The sequence below is a fragment of the Ruditapes philippinarum genome, unplaced genomic scaffold, assembly GCF_026571515.1.
Source record: "Ruditapes philippinarum isolate M1 unplaced genomic scaffold, ASM2657151v2 ctg6315_1_1_1_1, whole genome shotgun sequence".
NCBI lineage: Eukaryota > Metazoa > Mollusca > Bivalvia > Venerida > Veneridae > Ruditapes > Ruditapes philippinarum.
Window position 1 is genome coordinate 163,804 of NW_026854605.1, and position 18,587 is coordinate 182,390.

Sequence of the window (18,587 nt, forward strand, 5' to 3'; positions counted from 1 at the left end):
AAAGGACTGGCATGCTTAAATTATTCATGTTCTATTTTGACGTTTACTCTTATAATTGGCTACGTTTTGTACCTATAATTTTGACTTCTTTATTTGTTATTTATAATGACTTTATTTTGACATTCAGTGTTTGACCATTTAATGTCACACTTTGGCTTTTATTGTTTAATACTGTTTGCTATTTCAATTTTATCTTGTAAGTTTGTCAATGCCTTATAAAACATGCTTTTTCATCTTTGTAAATTTATTGTCTTACAGTAACCTTGTATGTTTATAAATCTCTTGCCGTACTTTTACCTTGTATGCTTACCAATGCCTTATACCTTATTACAATCTGGTATGTTTGTATGCCGTATACTACTTAGACCTTGAATGCATGTCAATCGTTTGCCTTACTTCTTCATTGTATGCCAGAAATGATTGTCTAACATTGACAATGCTTTATATTATTTTTTGACTTTGTAAATCTGCCAATATCTTGGATAATGTTCGATCCTGAATGTTAATCAATGCATTGTCTTATTAGACATTGAATGTGTATCAATGCCTTGTCTTACTTAAGCTTGTATTTTGCCAATAGTTTATCTTTCTTTCTGACCTTATATGTTTTCATTGTCTTGTCTTACATTGACTTTGTATGTTTGTAATGTAAATGTCCTTACTTACTTTTACCTTGTACGTATGCCATGTCTTTCTTTTTGATCTCGTATTATTGCCTATGTCCGGTGTTTATTTTTGACTGTGTATAATTGTCATTGTCTTGATCTACTCTAGCTTGTATGTTTGTCAATGGCATATCTTTCTTTCTGACCTTGTATATTCTGACACTCACTTTGTATGTTTGTCGATATCCTGACCTTTACCTTGTACATTTGCATTTTTGTCTTACTTTTTGACCTCATCTTAATGCCAATATCTGGTATTTCTTTTTTGAATATGTATGTTTGAAAATGTCTTTTTCTTACTTCGACCTTGCATGTTTGCCAATTTAAATTGACATACTATTACAATTGAGGTATTTTAATGTATTGCCTTATTTGTATCGTGAAATATAATCATTTTTTCCATGTCATGTCACCTTATTTGTCAATGACTTGATTTACTTTGACTTTTTATGCCGTAAATGTCTTAATCTTAATATTTCCCCCAATTTTATATACATGTCTTTGCCAATGTCTACTCATACTTTGACATTATATCTTTTTAAATGTCAATGTCTTACCTTTATTTTTTTCACTGTCTTGTGTTACTTTGATCTTGATGTTTGTTAATGTCCTTTCTTACTTTGACCTCTTTTTTATCAACGTCAACGTCTTGTCTTACTTTGTCTATTTTTGTTTGTCAACGTCTTGTGTTTTTTTTACCTTTTTGTTTAGCAACGTCTTGTCTTTCCTTGTCCATTTTTGTTTGGTAACGTCATGTGTTACTTTGACCTTTTTGTTTGGCAGCGTCTTGTCTTACTTTGACCTTTATCATTTACCAATGTTTTGTCTTACTTTAATGGCAAAAATGTCTTGAGTTACTTCGATCTTATATGTCTGCCAATATCTAAACTTACTTACTTTGACCATAAATGTTCTCAAATTACAAGTCTTACCTTTAATCTTTAAGCTTTCCAATTTATTTTCTTACTTTTACCTTGTTTTTGTTAAAGTCTTGTCTGACATTGACCTTTTTTGTTTGGCAATTCTTGTCTTACAATGACCTTTATTGTTTGCCAATGTTTTGTCTTATTTTTATTCTATACCCGTCATTGTCTTTGGTGCATATTGGCTTTGTATTCATTTAATTGACCTGTCATAGTTTAAATGTTTTAATTAGTTTTGTTATGTTGTCTGATACAGTTTGTAAATGTGATTTCTTATTTCTTTTTAATAATTTAATCTTTTATTTGCCCGTTTAAAATCATGTTGTTTTATGGGAATGCCCTTGACTGGCGGGAGGCGTCCAATTTGTCTAGACGGTAACTTCTACATGTTTGAAGATATCAAAGTATTAGTTAATATCAATGTTCACGATCACTCCTGCGAGTAAACCGGGTCTATCGGTCAAAGATCAAGATTTTACTAAAACCTCAAAGAAAAACGATTGTCCGGAGCAAAACCTCTACATGCATTGAAGGTTTTTTAAAAAATATTTCTTGATACAAATGTTTGCTGAATGAACCGCGTAAAACTCAGGTCTATGAAGCCAAGGTCAATTTCCCACATACAGGTCAAATGTCAGATTAATATATAAAAAATATATGTAAGAGGTTTTCTTTAAGACATGTTTTCACTCAGTAGCCCAAGTGGTACACGCATAATCCAGGTCCATACTATAACTGTTCACTGGAGATACTAATATGTCCAAAGCATATTTTGCGTAATAGTCAGATGCTTGTAAGAAAAAAAAAATAAAACAAATGAAAAGTACAACAGGAGCGATGTCATTTTAAGGCGTTAAAATCAGATGAAAGTGTTATACTGTGTGTACAAAGCATTTAAACCTGGTTGATTTAGGAATTATGTCACAAATGTTCACAATCACAAGGTTAAGGGTTTCATCACAAATTTAAGGTCAGGCCACTAGATATTTTAAAATGTCTAGATTTCATCCGCATGATATTTTCCGAATTAAAATGACAGAGGTAATGTGTCAGATAAAAGTAGAAAGAATGTTTGCACCATTCAAATAATTATCATGAATTGAGCGATTTTAACACAACCGTTTACCAGTATGAGACTGAACATTACACACATAACCCTTGTCTCTATCTGTATGCAAGGCCAAGAGAGATTTGTGTCCGAAGTATCATCTACATGCATAAAGGGAATATGTACAATACTACTTAATTTAAATGCTACCTTTTATATAACTGAGTGTCACGCCTGCGCTTGAAAAAGTTCAGTAGGTCAAAGGTCAAAGTTAAAGGTCAAAGGAAAATATAATTATCTATAGAATATCAATATCATTTGAAAAAATCAGGTTCTTGAGTTAATAAAAAAGATGTGCATATTTTATAACAATATTACACCTGCTTATCAAAGTTTATTTGCAATGATAGGCATGCTCTGTCACAACTCATCCCCGTTCACATATACCTGGTGCATATGAACTCGGATGCAAATTCAAGAGAGCGGTAAATATTGAGTTTATTATAAGTTTAATCATAATATCACCTCATTACAAATAAAAAATATATGACAATTATTTCATCGCTTATTTACAACGGTCTGTGAAATAAAACGAGCTCAAAATATTCTACTGACATTAGTAGAACTATACACCAAGATCAACTTCACTAAACCACTAAAATTTGCCCACAAAAGGCGAAATACATCTATTTAATATGTACGTGTATTATCTAGATACTAAAAAAAACATCTTGTTATACAGATAATGATCAGAAACTTAATTGACTGGTAAACTAACACATGTGTTATAAGTGTTGGCATTTGTGGGCACTTTGCAAGTTAGAAACTTACATTGAATCCGTCAGTTAACAGGGAAAAAAACTTATTTACCAGATAACTAGTAAGTAAATATATTAACGTGATAGTAGTGTTTCAATGTTGACAAAAATATGCATCCGTATTTTATAAAGCAATATGTATTGTTTTTGTTTATTTCTATGAGCAATGCAATGTATAGAACAATATGTTTAAAATGACATGATTTTCGTGCCAGTAAGATCTTATCATGCTTTTGATTTGAATTTCTTAGCAATGTCAAGTATACGTAAATTTGACTGGTGAGCAGAAAGACAAAAACGTGAAATGTTGTGACACAACCCTCTGTAATCCTAGTCCATACAACAGAAAAATCAATAAAACCGTAATAGGTAATGCTTTCTAAAATAAGACGTTTTAATCGTCAAATTATAACATGTCGGACGTATTTTATGCTTAATTATTATCATAAAAGGCGTTTAGTTTAAAAACTGTGATTTCGGAGCAGGTTCATGTTAATTGTACATGTATATATAACTCTTTTCTGAAAATAACCCGAACTGATGTAAGAACTCAATGTCGACACAATATGAACGATGGTATTTTATTATCAATCCGAAAGCTGTTAATAAATATATCATAACCAGACAAAATGTATTTAACAAATTAATTTTAATCCACAATTCCTTTATACCTCCTGTTGTCCAATGAAAATTTATTTTTCAAAAGTGTAGTATCTTTCTTTTTATTAGAAATCTAGGATGTTATTTATTCATTATACAAATGCATTTCTTTTATTTAAAACCAATATTTGCAAACGATTTGAAAGAACGAATTCTATAATTATATTTACAGAGCATGATTTCAAATGTCCAGAAGGAATAAGTAAATATGTTTCTTTATTTTTTATATACAGTAATCATTGTTTCACAGACTTCTATTATGATTTAATTAAACAACGATAAGTAAATTGACTTGAGAGTAGCTAATGAATGGAAGTAGGATTTGTATTGCTTAATTTAATAATTGATTTATTGAAATGATAAGATGGTACCCTAAGATGGGATAAACTTTTAAGTCGTTCGAACATCACAAATACCATACGTTTATGCACGGTCTTTGTTATGCTTGAAATTAAAGTTGTATATATAAATATGAGTTTTCTATATTTATGTCAACAAAGTACGACCAACAACAAAACCTCCATTGCCACCGCCTTCTACAAGTAAGTAGTGTTTTATAAAGTAATTAAGCTTAAATTGAAAGCACATTATTATTATTTTTAAAATATGAACAGCTTTTACTTGCATGATTTTTTAAAGAAATTATTAAATACTTTCGATACAATTAACCTTAAATGAATTTTTAACTCTATGTAGCATCAGTTCGTAAAACTGAATATCCAATAGTTGCAACACTATTGCATTTCTTCCTTTGTCCTTTTGTCCTTTTCAATTTTATGCTATCGACACAGTCCACTTTCTATTTTATTCTTCATTCATAAAGCATACATCATCATGCAATGGTTTAAGGTTTAACTCAAATCGGCGTTAATTTACATTTGAATAAATCGTGGTTTTTAAATATACAGGATCATGTTGTGTTCAAGCTGTTCCTGCTCCAACAACAATGACAACAACGACACTACAGGCTACCACCAAAACGTCCAACCCCATACCGACAACTAATACTAGTAAGAAATCTTTATCTTTTGTTTGTGATACATTGTATATTAATTGTATAAATCAATATAATTTCTCCTGTAAAACGTACATCAAGCCTTAAAATGTTATTTCTTTTCTATCAAAAAGGATCGTTTTATTAAATTGTTGGTTTTCTTTTGCTTTTGGCCATTTAAGTTATAGCAATGTAATATTTTGTATGAAAGACAAAATACCAATGAGCCTTTAAGAAACAACAATAAACTTCGAATATTTCAAATAATGATTAACTTTTAATTTGACTTTTCGAAGTCTTCCTGTATTTTAATTTCTACAGATACAATGGCAAGTATAAAAAAGTACAATGTATGTATTGCAAAATATAAACAGCTAGCTTCTTGCTAAAGAGGAGTTTAATCTCTCAAGACATTGGAGAATATAACCACATATTTGTGAAATTTACATTAATTTAAATTGCATATATTGGTTATATATATTTTCTGGATAAGTCGTTGGTGTTTTTTTGCTTAGTGGGCCTATTGGTCGGTCATTTATTTGTTTCCTTTTATTTTGATTTCCTTGTTGGTTACTATTATTTTTTATGTATCATTTTAGTGATAAGCCTGTGAGTGCTCTCCCTTACGCCCTGTCCTGTTTTTATTTGGGATCCTCCTGGGCTCCTTGCGGCTGGTTCTTGTTGCTGGGTCGTGTGGTGGTTGCGTTCGTTGAGCACCGCCTTTCCTTGTTGATCTTATTTATCATATTTTGACCTTCAAAACAAAGTACATATTTTAGCATGTCATTTTTTTTATTTTGAGCTCACCGTCAACACTTGTTCGTTAATACTCTAGCGGTCACATTTTGCCTCAATCATCATCAAACTTTGTCAGAATGCTTATCATGGCAATAGCTCGGGTGAGTTCGAACATGGGCTATCTGGAATGAAAAACTAGGTCACAGGAGCTGAAAAATAGAAAAACATTGTTAACACTCTAGTGGTCACATTTTTGACTCAATTATCATCAAACTTGGTCAGGATGCTTATCTAGGTGATTGCTCGGATGAGTTCAAACATGCGTTATCTAGGATGAAAAAATAGGTCACAGGAGCTAGAAATAGAAAAACCATGTTCACACTCTAATGGCTACTGTTTTGATATAAATATCCTGGAAATTAGTCTGAAATTTGTTTTGATGATTTGTCATCAAACTTGGTGCGGATGCTTGTCTATGTAATTGCTCGGATGAGTTCGAACATGGGTCATCTCGGATGAAAAACTAGGTCGCAGGAGCTAAAAATAGAAAAATCTTGTTAACACTCTAATGGCTACTGTTTTGATCCAAATATCCTGGAAATTAGTTTGAAAATTTGTTTTGATGATTTATAGATCTAGTTTGAATATGGGTCACCTGGGATCAAAAACAAGGTCACACTGATCAAATATTGAAAATCCTTGTTAACACTCTAGTGGTCACAGTTTTGACTCACATGTCATGAAACTTGGTCAGAATGCTTGTCTAGGTAATTGTTCGGATATGTTCGATGGGTCAGGTGAGCGATCTTGGTCCATCTTGGCCCTCTTGTTATTATATATAAAGGATATTGAATGAGTAGAAGTCCAATTAAGTTTTATTGAACTCAATGTCAAGTGTGTATTAACTTGACTGGTGCAAAGAATGATATTCATGTGAAATGTTGTGAACACAACTCTCTGTAATCCAAGCCCACACAAGCCCACACAACAGGAAAATCAATAAAACCGAAATACTAGTAGGTAATGTTATCTGAGAAAAGATACTTACATTAAATAGTCAAACTATAACGTGATGGAAATTGTATTTTATGCTTGATTATTCTTATCAAAATATATTTAACCTTCAAACCTTGATTATGAAACAGGTTCATGCAGCTTTTATATGTGCCGTGTGGCGGCTGTAAAAAGTCTCCCGTACATTTAATCTATGATTATATTTTCGATCCTTGAAGATCGTTGAACATGAGATTTTTAGTTTCTTCTATTCAACCTTTTTCAACTTTTCAACTTGGGCGGTTCCAGTATTCTTACTTGAATACTGTATAGTCATCCTTTGGATATGTTGCCTACTTTTTAAATTTGTCTTTTGACGTCTTGTCTGTGATATGCAGACTTCAAAACCTCAGATCCCCTTTCCAAATTCTATTTTATTTAGCTCCGCCAATTGTTTTCTTATTTAGGGAACACACATTCTTTTACTTGGGACCATATGCCGCTTATCATGACACTACTTTGTCACATTGAAGGTTCCATGATAACCGCCGTATAAACATATCTGCGGATGTTTCTATATTCAAAACTTCACCATTTTCGTGTTTAAATGTTGAATTCTGCTTAAGCCGGTTCTAAGGGCGTGGACGGTAACATGCACTTTCAGGTACAGTCCATGAACAGACTCAATCAAACCGAGTCGGCAAGATTTTCAATTTTGTCGTGTTTGGCTTCCTTTAGGGATTCTGTTTTTTTCTATTTTATTGCACTTATCACTTTCTGAAAATAACTTTAACTGAGAACTGATGGCATGCCATGTAGTTACGAATTATTGAACTGCAGCAAAATCATATATTTTGATACATTTCAAAGATATGTACAAATCATTCTATAAAGCAATGCAAATATGTCAACTACCTGTACTGCATTCTTTGATTTTATTATTCTCTGATTTTATATTTAAGCCTGCGCTAAGTATTGAAAGATTCGCTGAGGGTTTTACCCCCTCCCCTTCACAAAAAACAACAACAAAAAACACACACAATGAAACAAACTTCCAAAAAAAATATGAGTAATCAAGTGGCGTAAACATAATGCTTAAATAAGCAAACGAGAATATTTGGTCATTAAAAAGTTCGTCCATGTTGCTGAATAAACATGCATTAGAAAAATCGCCATTATTGGACATTCTGGAGATCAACTTTATATTTATATGAAACAGATTCCTTTGCAAAGTTCTTTACGTAAAAACACTTTTAGATAATGCAGTGAACACAACCATTAGGAAAAAGTTATTTGTTGGTATTAGACCATCGTCGGATACCCATGGCCAAACCATAACCATTTATCAGCCGAAGGATTTTTTGCCGATATCCAGTTGATAAGAGGTGTGTCCAAGACAATTATTTCATTAGTTGTCTCACGATTTCATGAGGCGATTAAAGCCAATCAAGACCCTCGCTCTATACGAAGTTCGGTGAAACGTAAATTCTAGAAACATATTGCTATAGTGGTATTTGCTTGTAGCGGAATTGAATTGGTGAAAGTTTTTGTCTTTTATATTGGCAAGGCACGTGAAACATGTTGTCATCGTGGGCGCTTCCATTTTGTTTCTGATAGTTGTTTACCCTCGCTGTTGGAGAAAAAGTTATTTCATTGGTCGATTTGTACGCACCTGTTGCTGTATATATTGTCGCAAATTGATTCATTTTAACTGTTACGCTGCACGTTTATCAATTGTTGATATCCGACGATGGCTTTACACAGACATATCAGATACATGTATATTCAAAGTTCAATAAATGACGAAGGAATTCTTTCTTCTTTTAGTGCGCTCTATTTGCCCATCTCACTTGACACAACGAGTACCGACACAGTATATTCACGTGTATGGAGACAAATGTTATGAGTTCGTTCCATACGCCGGTAGCTGGATGAACAGACTGTCATAGGAAAGGAGGACATATGTTGTCCATAACAAACGCTGGGGAACAAGCTTTTATTTCGAATCTTATTTCAAAAGGTTATGTTATAACAAAACTATGGCTTGGACTAGATGATCGGGTGAACGAAGGACACTTTAATTGGGACACCGGTAACTTTTTTTACATAAAATACATGTGTAATGGTAGTATCCTCAGGCAACTTGCGTACATATAACCATGATATCTCTTTATATATTATAGAACTATGTCTCTTTGTTAACTGATATATCAATTTGTATGCTATCACTGTAAGGTATGTTAGTGTGATAGTATGTGTTAAGTATGTGATTCATATATAAGCTAATTTCAACCAAAGATATCACTAAAGGTGATTCATACCCCCACCGGCAACCTTGCCTTCTTGAAAAATAAGTGGTCTGAAGCAATATTTGAAGTCTACCTATAATTTATGATGTTTCATCTGTATACCAATAATTCTTACAATCAAAGCGTCTCTTTAAGAAAACATTTTTATTGTTAGTAACAGTGTCCTTGATCTTGACCCTAGGGGGCTCAAAAGTTATCGAAACAGGGCTTTCATAAAAAATTGCTATATACCAAGTTTAATTACAATTTCTCATTCTTATCTCTAGTTATTGTCCGGAAACCATTTTTCTACTTTTTAGTAACAGACGTTAATCACATGGGGTCCAAACGCAATACCAACCATGGTCTTTCTATAAGCTTGCTATGTTCCAAGTTTGATAACACTATCTCATTGCTAACTGTTTTTATTGTCAGGAATTTTTTTTTCTAATTTTAGTAACGGTGACCTTAACTCTTGACCCTGTGGGCTTTAAATGCAGCCCACCTGGGGTCTCCTTATCAGCTTGCCTTATACCAAATTTTATAACAATATCTCATTTATAACTCTAGAGTAATTGTCCGAAAATCAATTTTCTATTTTCAGTAATAGTGACATTGACCCGAAGGGGTTCAAATGCACACCAACATGGGTCTTCATATAAGCTTGCTATATATCAAGTTATATAGATGTATTACAATTACATATCTACTTCCTTGTTTTAGTTATGGTCCAGAAACCATTTTTCTAATTTTATTAACGGTGACCTCAACTTTGAACAAGGGGGTCAAATAGCAATCCCAGCTTACGTCTAATAAGCTTGCTATATACTTAATTTGATGACAATACATCATTCATAACTCCAGTTACTGTTCAAAAAAATCTATTTGTAGTGAAGTGACATTGACCTTGAACCGAAGGCGTCCAAAACAATCTCACTCTGTGTACTCTTGTAAACTTGCTATATACATAATTTGATCACAATATGTAATTTCCGTTTCTAGTTATTGTCCGAAAACCAGTTTTCTATTTTAGTAACTGTAACCTTGATCCCAGGAGGTCCAAAAGCAATCTCAACATGGGTCTTCATATAAGCTAGATTTATACAAAGTTTTATGACAATACCTCACTTCTTCCTCTAGTTATTGTTCTGAAACAATGTTTCTATTTTTAGTTACAGTGACCTTGTCCCAAGGGGGTCCAAATGCAATCCCACCTGAGGTTTTCTTTAAAGCTTGCTTTATACTAAATTTGATAACAATATATCTGAATATATTTGAATTTTTTAGTGGAATTCTTTAATAAAATTAAATACATGTTGTATAGTTCGTTCCTAAGCAGTAAAATTAGTTGGACCAGAAGACAAAAAGTAAGCTAAGAAGAATTTAAAGGAGCATCTTTTATTGCTGTTGAAAAGTCAAACATTTAATCAAATTTTGCATTATGAAGTAGTGTTGCTATTATTAGGGACGACAAAATTTGTAATGATTTCTTTAATATCTTAAGATCAGCCATTAAGGGCCATTATCATTAAAAGAGTTGTTTTCTTCCTTCGCCACCAGTATCACCATTCATGTTTACATTGTTCGTAGGTGTTAAAGTGAATTATACTAATTGGGCTCCCGGGCGAAATGTTGACCCCTATCATGACCAGAGAGATTGTGTTGTTATGATCGTGGCTAGAGATGGAAAATGGAACGACGTTGATTGCGATGCTCTGGTAAATGGAAGAATCATTTCGTATAATTGGATATGTCAATACAGTAGGTTATAGTTTCTGCTGTTATACAAATTGTATAAAAACTGGTTAAAATTGACACGCATGGGAGATCATAGGTACCCTAAACATTGTTGTTTGATGTTAAAACGACTACACGAATCTGGACGGAAAACATGGGCTGGCAACATTAAAGATATGCTTTTTCAATTTGGTTTTGGATATGTATGGATCTCTCATGACGTCGGTGGTGACTTAAATTTCATAATTTCATTAAAATGTTTAAGCAACGCTTATTTGATTGTTATTCACAAAACTGGCAAAATGTTGTTGATTCTTCTCCAAAAGCATTACATTACAAAAACTTAAAGACTTTACTTAATGTTGAACGATATTTAAGTTTAGATTTAACGTATAAGTATAGATGAGCTTTTTCTAATATTCGCTGTTCATGATAGAGAAAGGTAGTCATATTGGAATAGATAGATATTAAAGATATTGTTTTCATTGCCTAAAGACAAATATTTATGTAATTGAGGTTGAATATTCTTTTTTCTTTAAATGTTCACTATATAACAATATCAGAACTGTCTATTTTAAAGATACATAGTTACATCACTATTCCCACCATTTATTGTATTCTCTAATGTCATCAACAATAACAAATGGAGCAATATCTATTGCTAAATATATATATTATGCAATGAATGTAAGAAAGGAAGAGCTAAATACAGTATAATTATTTACAAATTCAATGCATTACATCTAGTGACAAATGTATTTGCAATTTATCACTCTACTGTTTGATTGTATTGTTGTACTTTGTATTTTGGCCCTGAGGCCTATATTACTAGAAATAAACTGAAACTGTTTAAGAAATGAAATATACCCAACAGAAATTGTTGCGCTAAATAAAATAAATAAAAAGTGATTTTATAACGCGATAAACATTGCTTTAGACATTTGTTTCGACTTTTAAAAAATGCCTACCAGATATCAAGCAAAATTGTGTCTAATTTGTTTCCACATTTTTTTAAGCGCGTCAAATTTTTAATGGTTGCATTACATTGTAAAGATAGATCGTCAACTTATGTTCAATAGTTAAAAATGCGGATCGTGTTAGAATTTGTAATAACCCACATCGGCTCATAATAGAATAGTGTGATTATTTGCATTTTCGACTATTTTATATAGAAAATCCATTATTATGTGTGTTATTATGCAATAAAATCACTGTTCTATATTTAGATATGTGACCTAATCATTATACATGTGACGCAACCACTAAAAACTCCGACGCTCTCGAGATATAATTCCTCGCATCCGAACTCCAAACAGTGGCGTTATTGAGCGATAAAATCACAGTTTGGCATTATATATTTTCTAAATATTAATCTTTTTTCAGATTTCGAGACTCAAGTTATAAGTACGATGCCCGATAAGGCTGGTATGACATTATTTTTTATAAACAATTTTTTTGTCAAACTTGATACGAGATTTTTGCAATTTCCGAATAATAGTGATTAAATTATTGTATCCACGTGTTATGCCAATTCAAACATATTTGTGTTTTGTTTCTATGGTTTTACTTTATAAATCACCTTCAGTGTGGGTTATTATTTCATTAGTTTTTTTATCAGGAACGAACGACAACTCTGCTTGGAGTATTACAATACATGTTTTAATAAGTGAAGCCAAATGTCTTACAAATTGACTTCTGCTATGTTTGTATTTAAACAAATTCTGTATCATTTATCAGTAAAAAACTGTAACAAAATTGCTCTGAATTATTTCGTTATATAGATAGCATTAAATAGATAAAAATCATGAGATGCGTATAAAACATACAATATATGTATACTTCAAATTCACATTCAAACGGACAAAATATGTTTTCCCTTTTATATTTTTAGTAGATGGAAATTGGAGCCATTGGCACACATGGAACGCGTGCTCTGTCACGTGTGGAACTGGAAGTCAAAGTCGTACAAGAGACTGCAACAATCCAACACCACAACATGGCGGAAACTTTTGCTTTGGTTTAAGAACTGAAACCTCAACCTGCAATTCTAAAGATTGTCCACATAACTAAATAACTGAACATTGCAATCCTTCTGTTTGTCCCTCAAATATGTATTTTCTTTATGATTACATATATAAACTTCATACTTCAATTGTTTTAATCTTTGCTCACTTATTTAAGTTTCATTATATTTTTTGTGTTGTTTTTTTTGTGTTTGCAATTATTGATATTATTATCAATAAGCCGTGAGTTCTCCACTGATCCTCTACATAGACAAATTAATTTCTTATGAAGTATTCTTTGTTCAACAAAGTGTATTTCAAACAAGCCTTGATTTTTTTTTGTAATGGACGCTCATGAGAAAATGCAATCTCATACGCAGTGATCTCCCCTTATCAGTACAGAGATCTCTGCCATCACAAACATTGAAATATCAATATTTGGATATTTATATTTTTTAGCTTTTTAATTTATTTTTCATTATTTTGTATACTTTTGATTATTTTTTGATAAAATATAACGGACGTAGGTACAAAAAGTTAAAAATAAAACAGAAAAAGAAAAATGACGCTATATTTTCTATGTAACTGTCGATATTTACATTTGAATTTCGACGTTACGTCATGTGACTTTCATCATCATGTGACGTCTGTGAAGGCAGTGATTACAATTCTGCCAAGGGAGGTAATCAGTGTGAGGAGTTTGGAGAAAATGATTAAACGGTTTATTCAGCTCCAGGAGCTCTAACGGAGCAACGCCGCAGGTTTAAGATATTTATTTTCTGATGACCGTCTCACCAACTTAGTCTTTAGCCTTCTTTCGAAGGTTTATAATCTAAATAAAAACTTAAGAATATAGTAAAAGGGGAAAATATTGGCGGAATTTAATCTTTTCGACTTTTTATTTGACGAAAAAGAAGCGCTGGAACTAAAAGTAAATAAGATTATAAAATCTGGTATATAACGATCGATCGGACAAGCGGACAAATGCATGATTCTGTCAGAATAATCATATACAGTTTTACTGTTGACATTTTTACAATGAGTTAATTAGACGCCGAGTGCACGCGGCGTCTAGTAGATATGCATTTTTCCATATAGCAATGGGGAAAATTTTAGACTTGATTTTTTTTTGTTTTTTTGTTGTTTTTTTTTTAACAAAGTCAAACTGTTTTCAAATTTTCTAATAAAAATAGTTTTTCTGATGTACAACATGTCACAGAGCTTTAATGCATTAGAATAAACAATAAACTGAAGTGAAAGTGCCATGTTTAAATATCATATTCTTTTTATCATTATCTAATTTTATCTTCATAATAAATGACGTGCCAATGAGCCAGTCTATAAAACTTAACCGTTGAGAGGTAACGACTGAGGCAGTGTCACTCACTTCATTTGCTCCGCCTCTGTTGAAGTTCGGCTTTGCCTTAAATTTTCGCCAAATTTAATATGATGCTCCGTATGCTAGCTTATATCTCCGTGACGGCGAAGTGAACAGGACAACTTTGATCAAATATCTAATTGTCGAATCATTAAATGACAAGTACAAAAGCTAAAACACGCGATATCAGAGAGTGGTTTTCCTCTCAAGCCGTTAAGAAAAGTACGCCTAACTCCTGCTGCACCGTTTACGGGCAAAGCAGCCAGTAAGGAGAGATCTTAACTGCAAAACAGGTCGTCCTAGAAATCATTCGAAACATTATGCAATTCATACCAAATAATAAATGCCAATTCTCGGCAAATATTTTCTTGAATTATTTCAAGTATATCATTCAATTTTACTTTATCCAATTTTATGCCCAGAACGTTTCAAATCTTTGGCAACAGACAAACTTTTAGAATTCAAGATCAGACATGGCATTACTATATGAATTTTAATGTTTAGGTTCTACCTTTCACAAAGATATGCAACAGACGAGCAACATACCAAGAATCATTGAGAAAAACATAGATGTGTTGGAATATTCAGATCTGTAAAAGAGAAGGATTTTTAAATGCTGATGTGACTGTTTCAGCATCATTTGGGCGTGCGTCTTTGATGTGCACACAAACATTTAACTTTGTGCTACATCTAGTACAATACTCTAAGAACAGTTTATTTAAAACCTGTTTGCTGGTTACTACACATTAAATGTCAAAATAGCAAAATTATGCGAAGTTTTGGAGAAAAGTTACATCAGTAAGGGAAGGCACACTTATAGTATGTAGCAGTCATTTTTTTAGAGAAAAGAAAATTGTTGTTTTTTGAAGGGAGTTTTGTTGATTTGATGAAGTTCGTTGAATTTAATTGTGGGGAGTTTAATTGATCAGGGTTCATTGGTTGTAAATGGTTGAGTTGAATGGAGCAATTTTGTCTTAGTTGATGCTTTGTTTTTGATGCTACCTGTAAATATTGGGTGCTTTAGTTTAAGTTGTTTTCTGATGCTGATTAGATTTTATGAAGCTAATATTGTTGGTTGAATGTTTGTGGTTTAAAATGTATCTTAGAGTTGCAAAAATATTCATTTTGTGTTCTTCATTTTTGTGGCTATTTTATTGTTTTGTTTGATCATAAGTTGTTTAGAGTTTGGGCTCGCCAGGTGTCTAGTATTGTTTCGTATAAAAGACGTATACGTGAAAAGATTTTTCGTATAAGTGGTTGATAAATGATATGTGTTTGTTTTTGGATGTAGATAATGATCAGAGTTTGTTGTTACAATGTATATATGGATTTGAGAAAGAAAAGATAAAAACACTTAAAAATAGTGTTAACTGTATAATTACATGCTAGTTTTCCAACTGAGAATATTTCAATTTTAAGTCAGGCGGTGCTACTCAGCCTCCATATCTTTGAAATCGGTTCTTGTTTGTATTACTTAATCTTTCTCTAGATTAAGTAACATCAAGGCAGTCATTCTCCTGATATATTCGTTGTGAAATAAATGGTACAAATGCATTTATTATCCATATCAAATTGGATGCCATATTACAAAACCTTGTAGCGTCATATGCAGGGTACGGTTTGTTCAGCCAAGGAAAAATTGTTCCACAGCCAACACTCATGGCAATAAATATAATGAAAGACGTTGTCATCTTAAAGATTGCTCCAAATGACTTTTAAAAATTATCTTACGATGATAATATTCCTAGCAAATATTTGAATTAATATAAATCTTATTCGATAGAAAAAATAAATCAACTCCCATTATGTTGACACCGACCATGTCTTTCATTTTTCAATTTAAAGAAAAATATTTTCATATGAGTGTAAAAATTAAAACAGTTAGAAAATTAGTGTTTATACAGAATATTCGGCTCGTGAAAACTTAATTTGATTTATAATGTTATCAACACATAACATGTCATGTTCTGTCGCCAAAATTGAAATATTTGATTATGACCTGATACTGAAATGTAGAATTAATGGAAGATATAGGGATTTTTTCTAATTGTCTGCAGTTTGGAACCTAAATAATTAAGCCATTAATCATATTATATTCGTTATAGGGTTGTTTTATAATTATTGGATTGTATCGTGGATGCAGGGACTACGATATGTTAATTCCAGTAGTTTGTAGTTTATTTCTAAGAGTGTTCATATCATTATGATGAGTTGGTCATTACATAAAGTAGGCGGAGCTTAATAACCAAATGTTTAAGGTATGTCATGTAATGTGCATTCATTTTAGCATCAAAATGGTATAGATCAACAAGGCACAGATCAACAAGGGGAAGAACAATTAACTAAAACGAGGCACCTACCATTTCGTTTCTTGTTTAAACGGACGTGGATTACCACAAATCTGCAGACAAATACAGGAAAGGGAGAGCAATGATATTAAAATGGTTTGGTTAATTCTATAGCATGAGAAACAATGATAAAATTAACATTTCTTACGTTCCATAGAACCCGTTTAGTTTTGGATTTGTATATGGATTTATGCTCCTTTTTTTCGCTGTCAAATTGAATTAGTAAAATATTTCACGAGATTTACTTTTGTAATTGTCATTGACCAACACCGGTTATTGATAATGAAAAAGTTCAAATTAACTATAAAAAGAACTGACTAAATCGTCAAAAGACTGCCGTACTCTTTTTCAAATTGAACGATACCTATACAATCCGGGCGATATTTATATAATAATAAATGTACGTTGGACACTTAGCAAAAAAATCAACACAATTACGGAATTTTGGAGTTTACAATGTGCACTCCCCATTTACGCTTTGACTGGTATAATGACACTAGCGACACTACGACTCTATCAAAAGGAAACTGTTATTTCCTTATCGTCTTCACTACTCTCAACAAATTTTTCATTTGCTAAACGTTCTCAAACAGCTAATGATGAGGCCAATAAACAAGGGTGATTTTAAAGAATCAAAGGTACCATGGGTGTTTTTGTTGTTGTTTTATTTGTAGTACATAACCTTCATCTAAACAATTACTTTAACAGTAATGACGTGTGTATATTGAAAATATATAGGCCGCTTTATCTTACTGAAATTTTTAATAATAAACACAGTTACAATCCTATCAATAACTAGGTCAGATACGCCGGCCTGTGTGAAAATGGCGTAATTAGTTCGAAAAGCAATGCTGATAGTTAAATTATGGTGGTTTATTAGTATCATGTCATTGACTTTATTGTATCTTCATGTGTTCGAATTATTAAGACAGAAAAGCAAAATAATACGGCACAAAGAATAGATGTGGCATGTTTTCACATGGTTATTTGTTGCTTCATTTTTACTTTTTTTACAGATGCTCTTTTTCGCATAGTCATTTGCCACAGCGCGGAAAAATGGTGACAAATTAAGCAGGTGCGTGTTAAATAATGGTGGTAAGCTACTCAAACAGGGCTACCGCTATTATAAATTAAGTAAATATTTTACAAAATTTTACAATCGTAACTTTGATTTAATTTCAAAATTCAATAGGGTTCTAAAATCACTTCTGCGACAAGAGCTTGGCCAGCCTGATTTTTACGGGGATGTTGTTTACAAACTTCGTAAGATCTTAGGTCATTGTAATTTTTCTTTTGTCTTTACTAAAATTGTTAAACGTTTTATTAAAAGGGGTCATGACCCTACTATTTTAAGACATACCGCATTCTTAGTGTTCAACCCATTTACAGTTGGACGCTACGCTTTCCTCTTTTGATTACATCTGACGGACCAAGTGGGAAAACTCTATGATGGATAGTTCTTAAAGCCCTTTGGGCCTGAATTGCCTTAATGTTCGTCTTCTGTCTTGCTTCGTCGGGCCCTTGTGGGTGATCTTCTTGTTGATCTGTCTTCCTTTAAGACATTGAGTACTTTTGTTATGGTCATTGGATTTTCTTTTGTATGTTTTTACTGAGCATTTCGACGTTTTACTTATTTCACATTTTGTAACCATGACAATTGTTAGAATTTCACTTGACGGGGATTCATTTTATTTACACTGTCTTTTGTGCACCATTAACCGGTTTTAACTTCCCAGTAGTATTTATACTGCTGACTGTTCCAAGGCAGCGCCCCTTTGTATTCCTCAGATGTATGTCTTTGTTGTTTCATACTGTTTTGGTGACACTTTTGTGTCCCTTGTTGTTTTTTCGTCTAAGGTAGGTATCATTTCCTTTGCCCCTAGTTTTTATTTCTTTTATTTACCTCCCCTTCCCCCCTTCCTCTGGTCTTGTCCCTTTCCCTTGTCCCTGTTGACTTTATGGGCATATTAATCAATCATGTATTTGTTTTCTTT

The 18,587-nt window shown here is 32.4% G+C and overlaps 1 protein-coding gene across 1 annotated transcript; it reads left to right on the forward strand.

Moving 5' to 3' along the window:
* Nucleotides 1-2,620: 2,620 nt before the first annotated feature.
* Nucleotides 2,621-8,788, forward strand: LOC132740566 (uncharacterized). The gene is made up of 7 exons (XM_060728487.1): nt 2,621-2,629; nt 3,047-3,121; nt 3,706-3,823; nt 4,287-4,316; nt 4,615-4,656; nt 5,023-5,124; nt 8,667-8,788. Exons 1-7 carry the CDS (start codon nt 2,621-2,623, stop codon nt 8,786-8,788), a joined length of 498 nt encoding a protein of 165 aa, XP_060584470.1.
* The last annotated feature ends 9,799 nt before the right edge of the window (nt 8,789-18,587 follow it).

Excerpts from the sequence above, each read along its gene's own strand:
- LOC132740566 (XM_060728487.1), top strand. Across the intron at positions 4,317-4,614 it reads CAAATGTCCAGAAGGAATAA|TACGACCAACAACAAAACCT; the intron begins GTAAATATGTTT and ends ATGTCAACAAAG. Across the intron at positions 5,125-8,666 it reads CATACCGACAACTAATACTA|TGCGCTCTATTTGCCCATCT; the intron begins GTAAGAAATCTT and ends TTCTTCTTTTAG.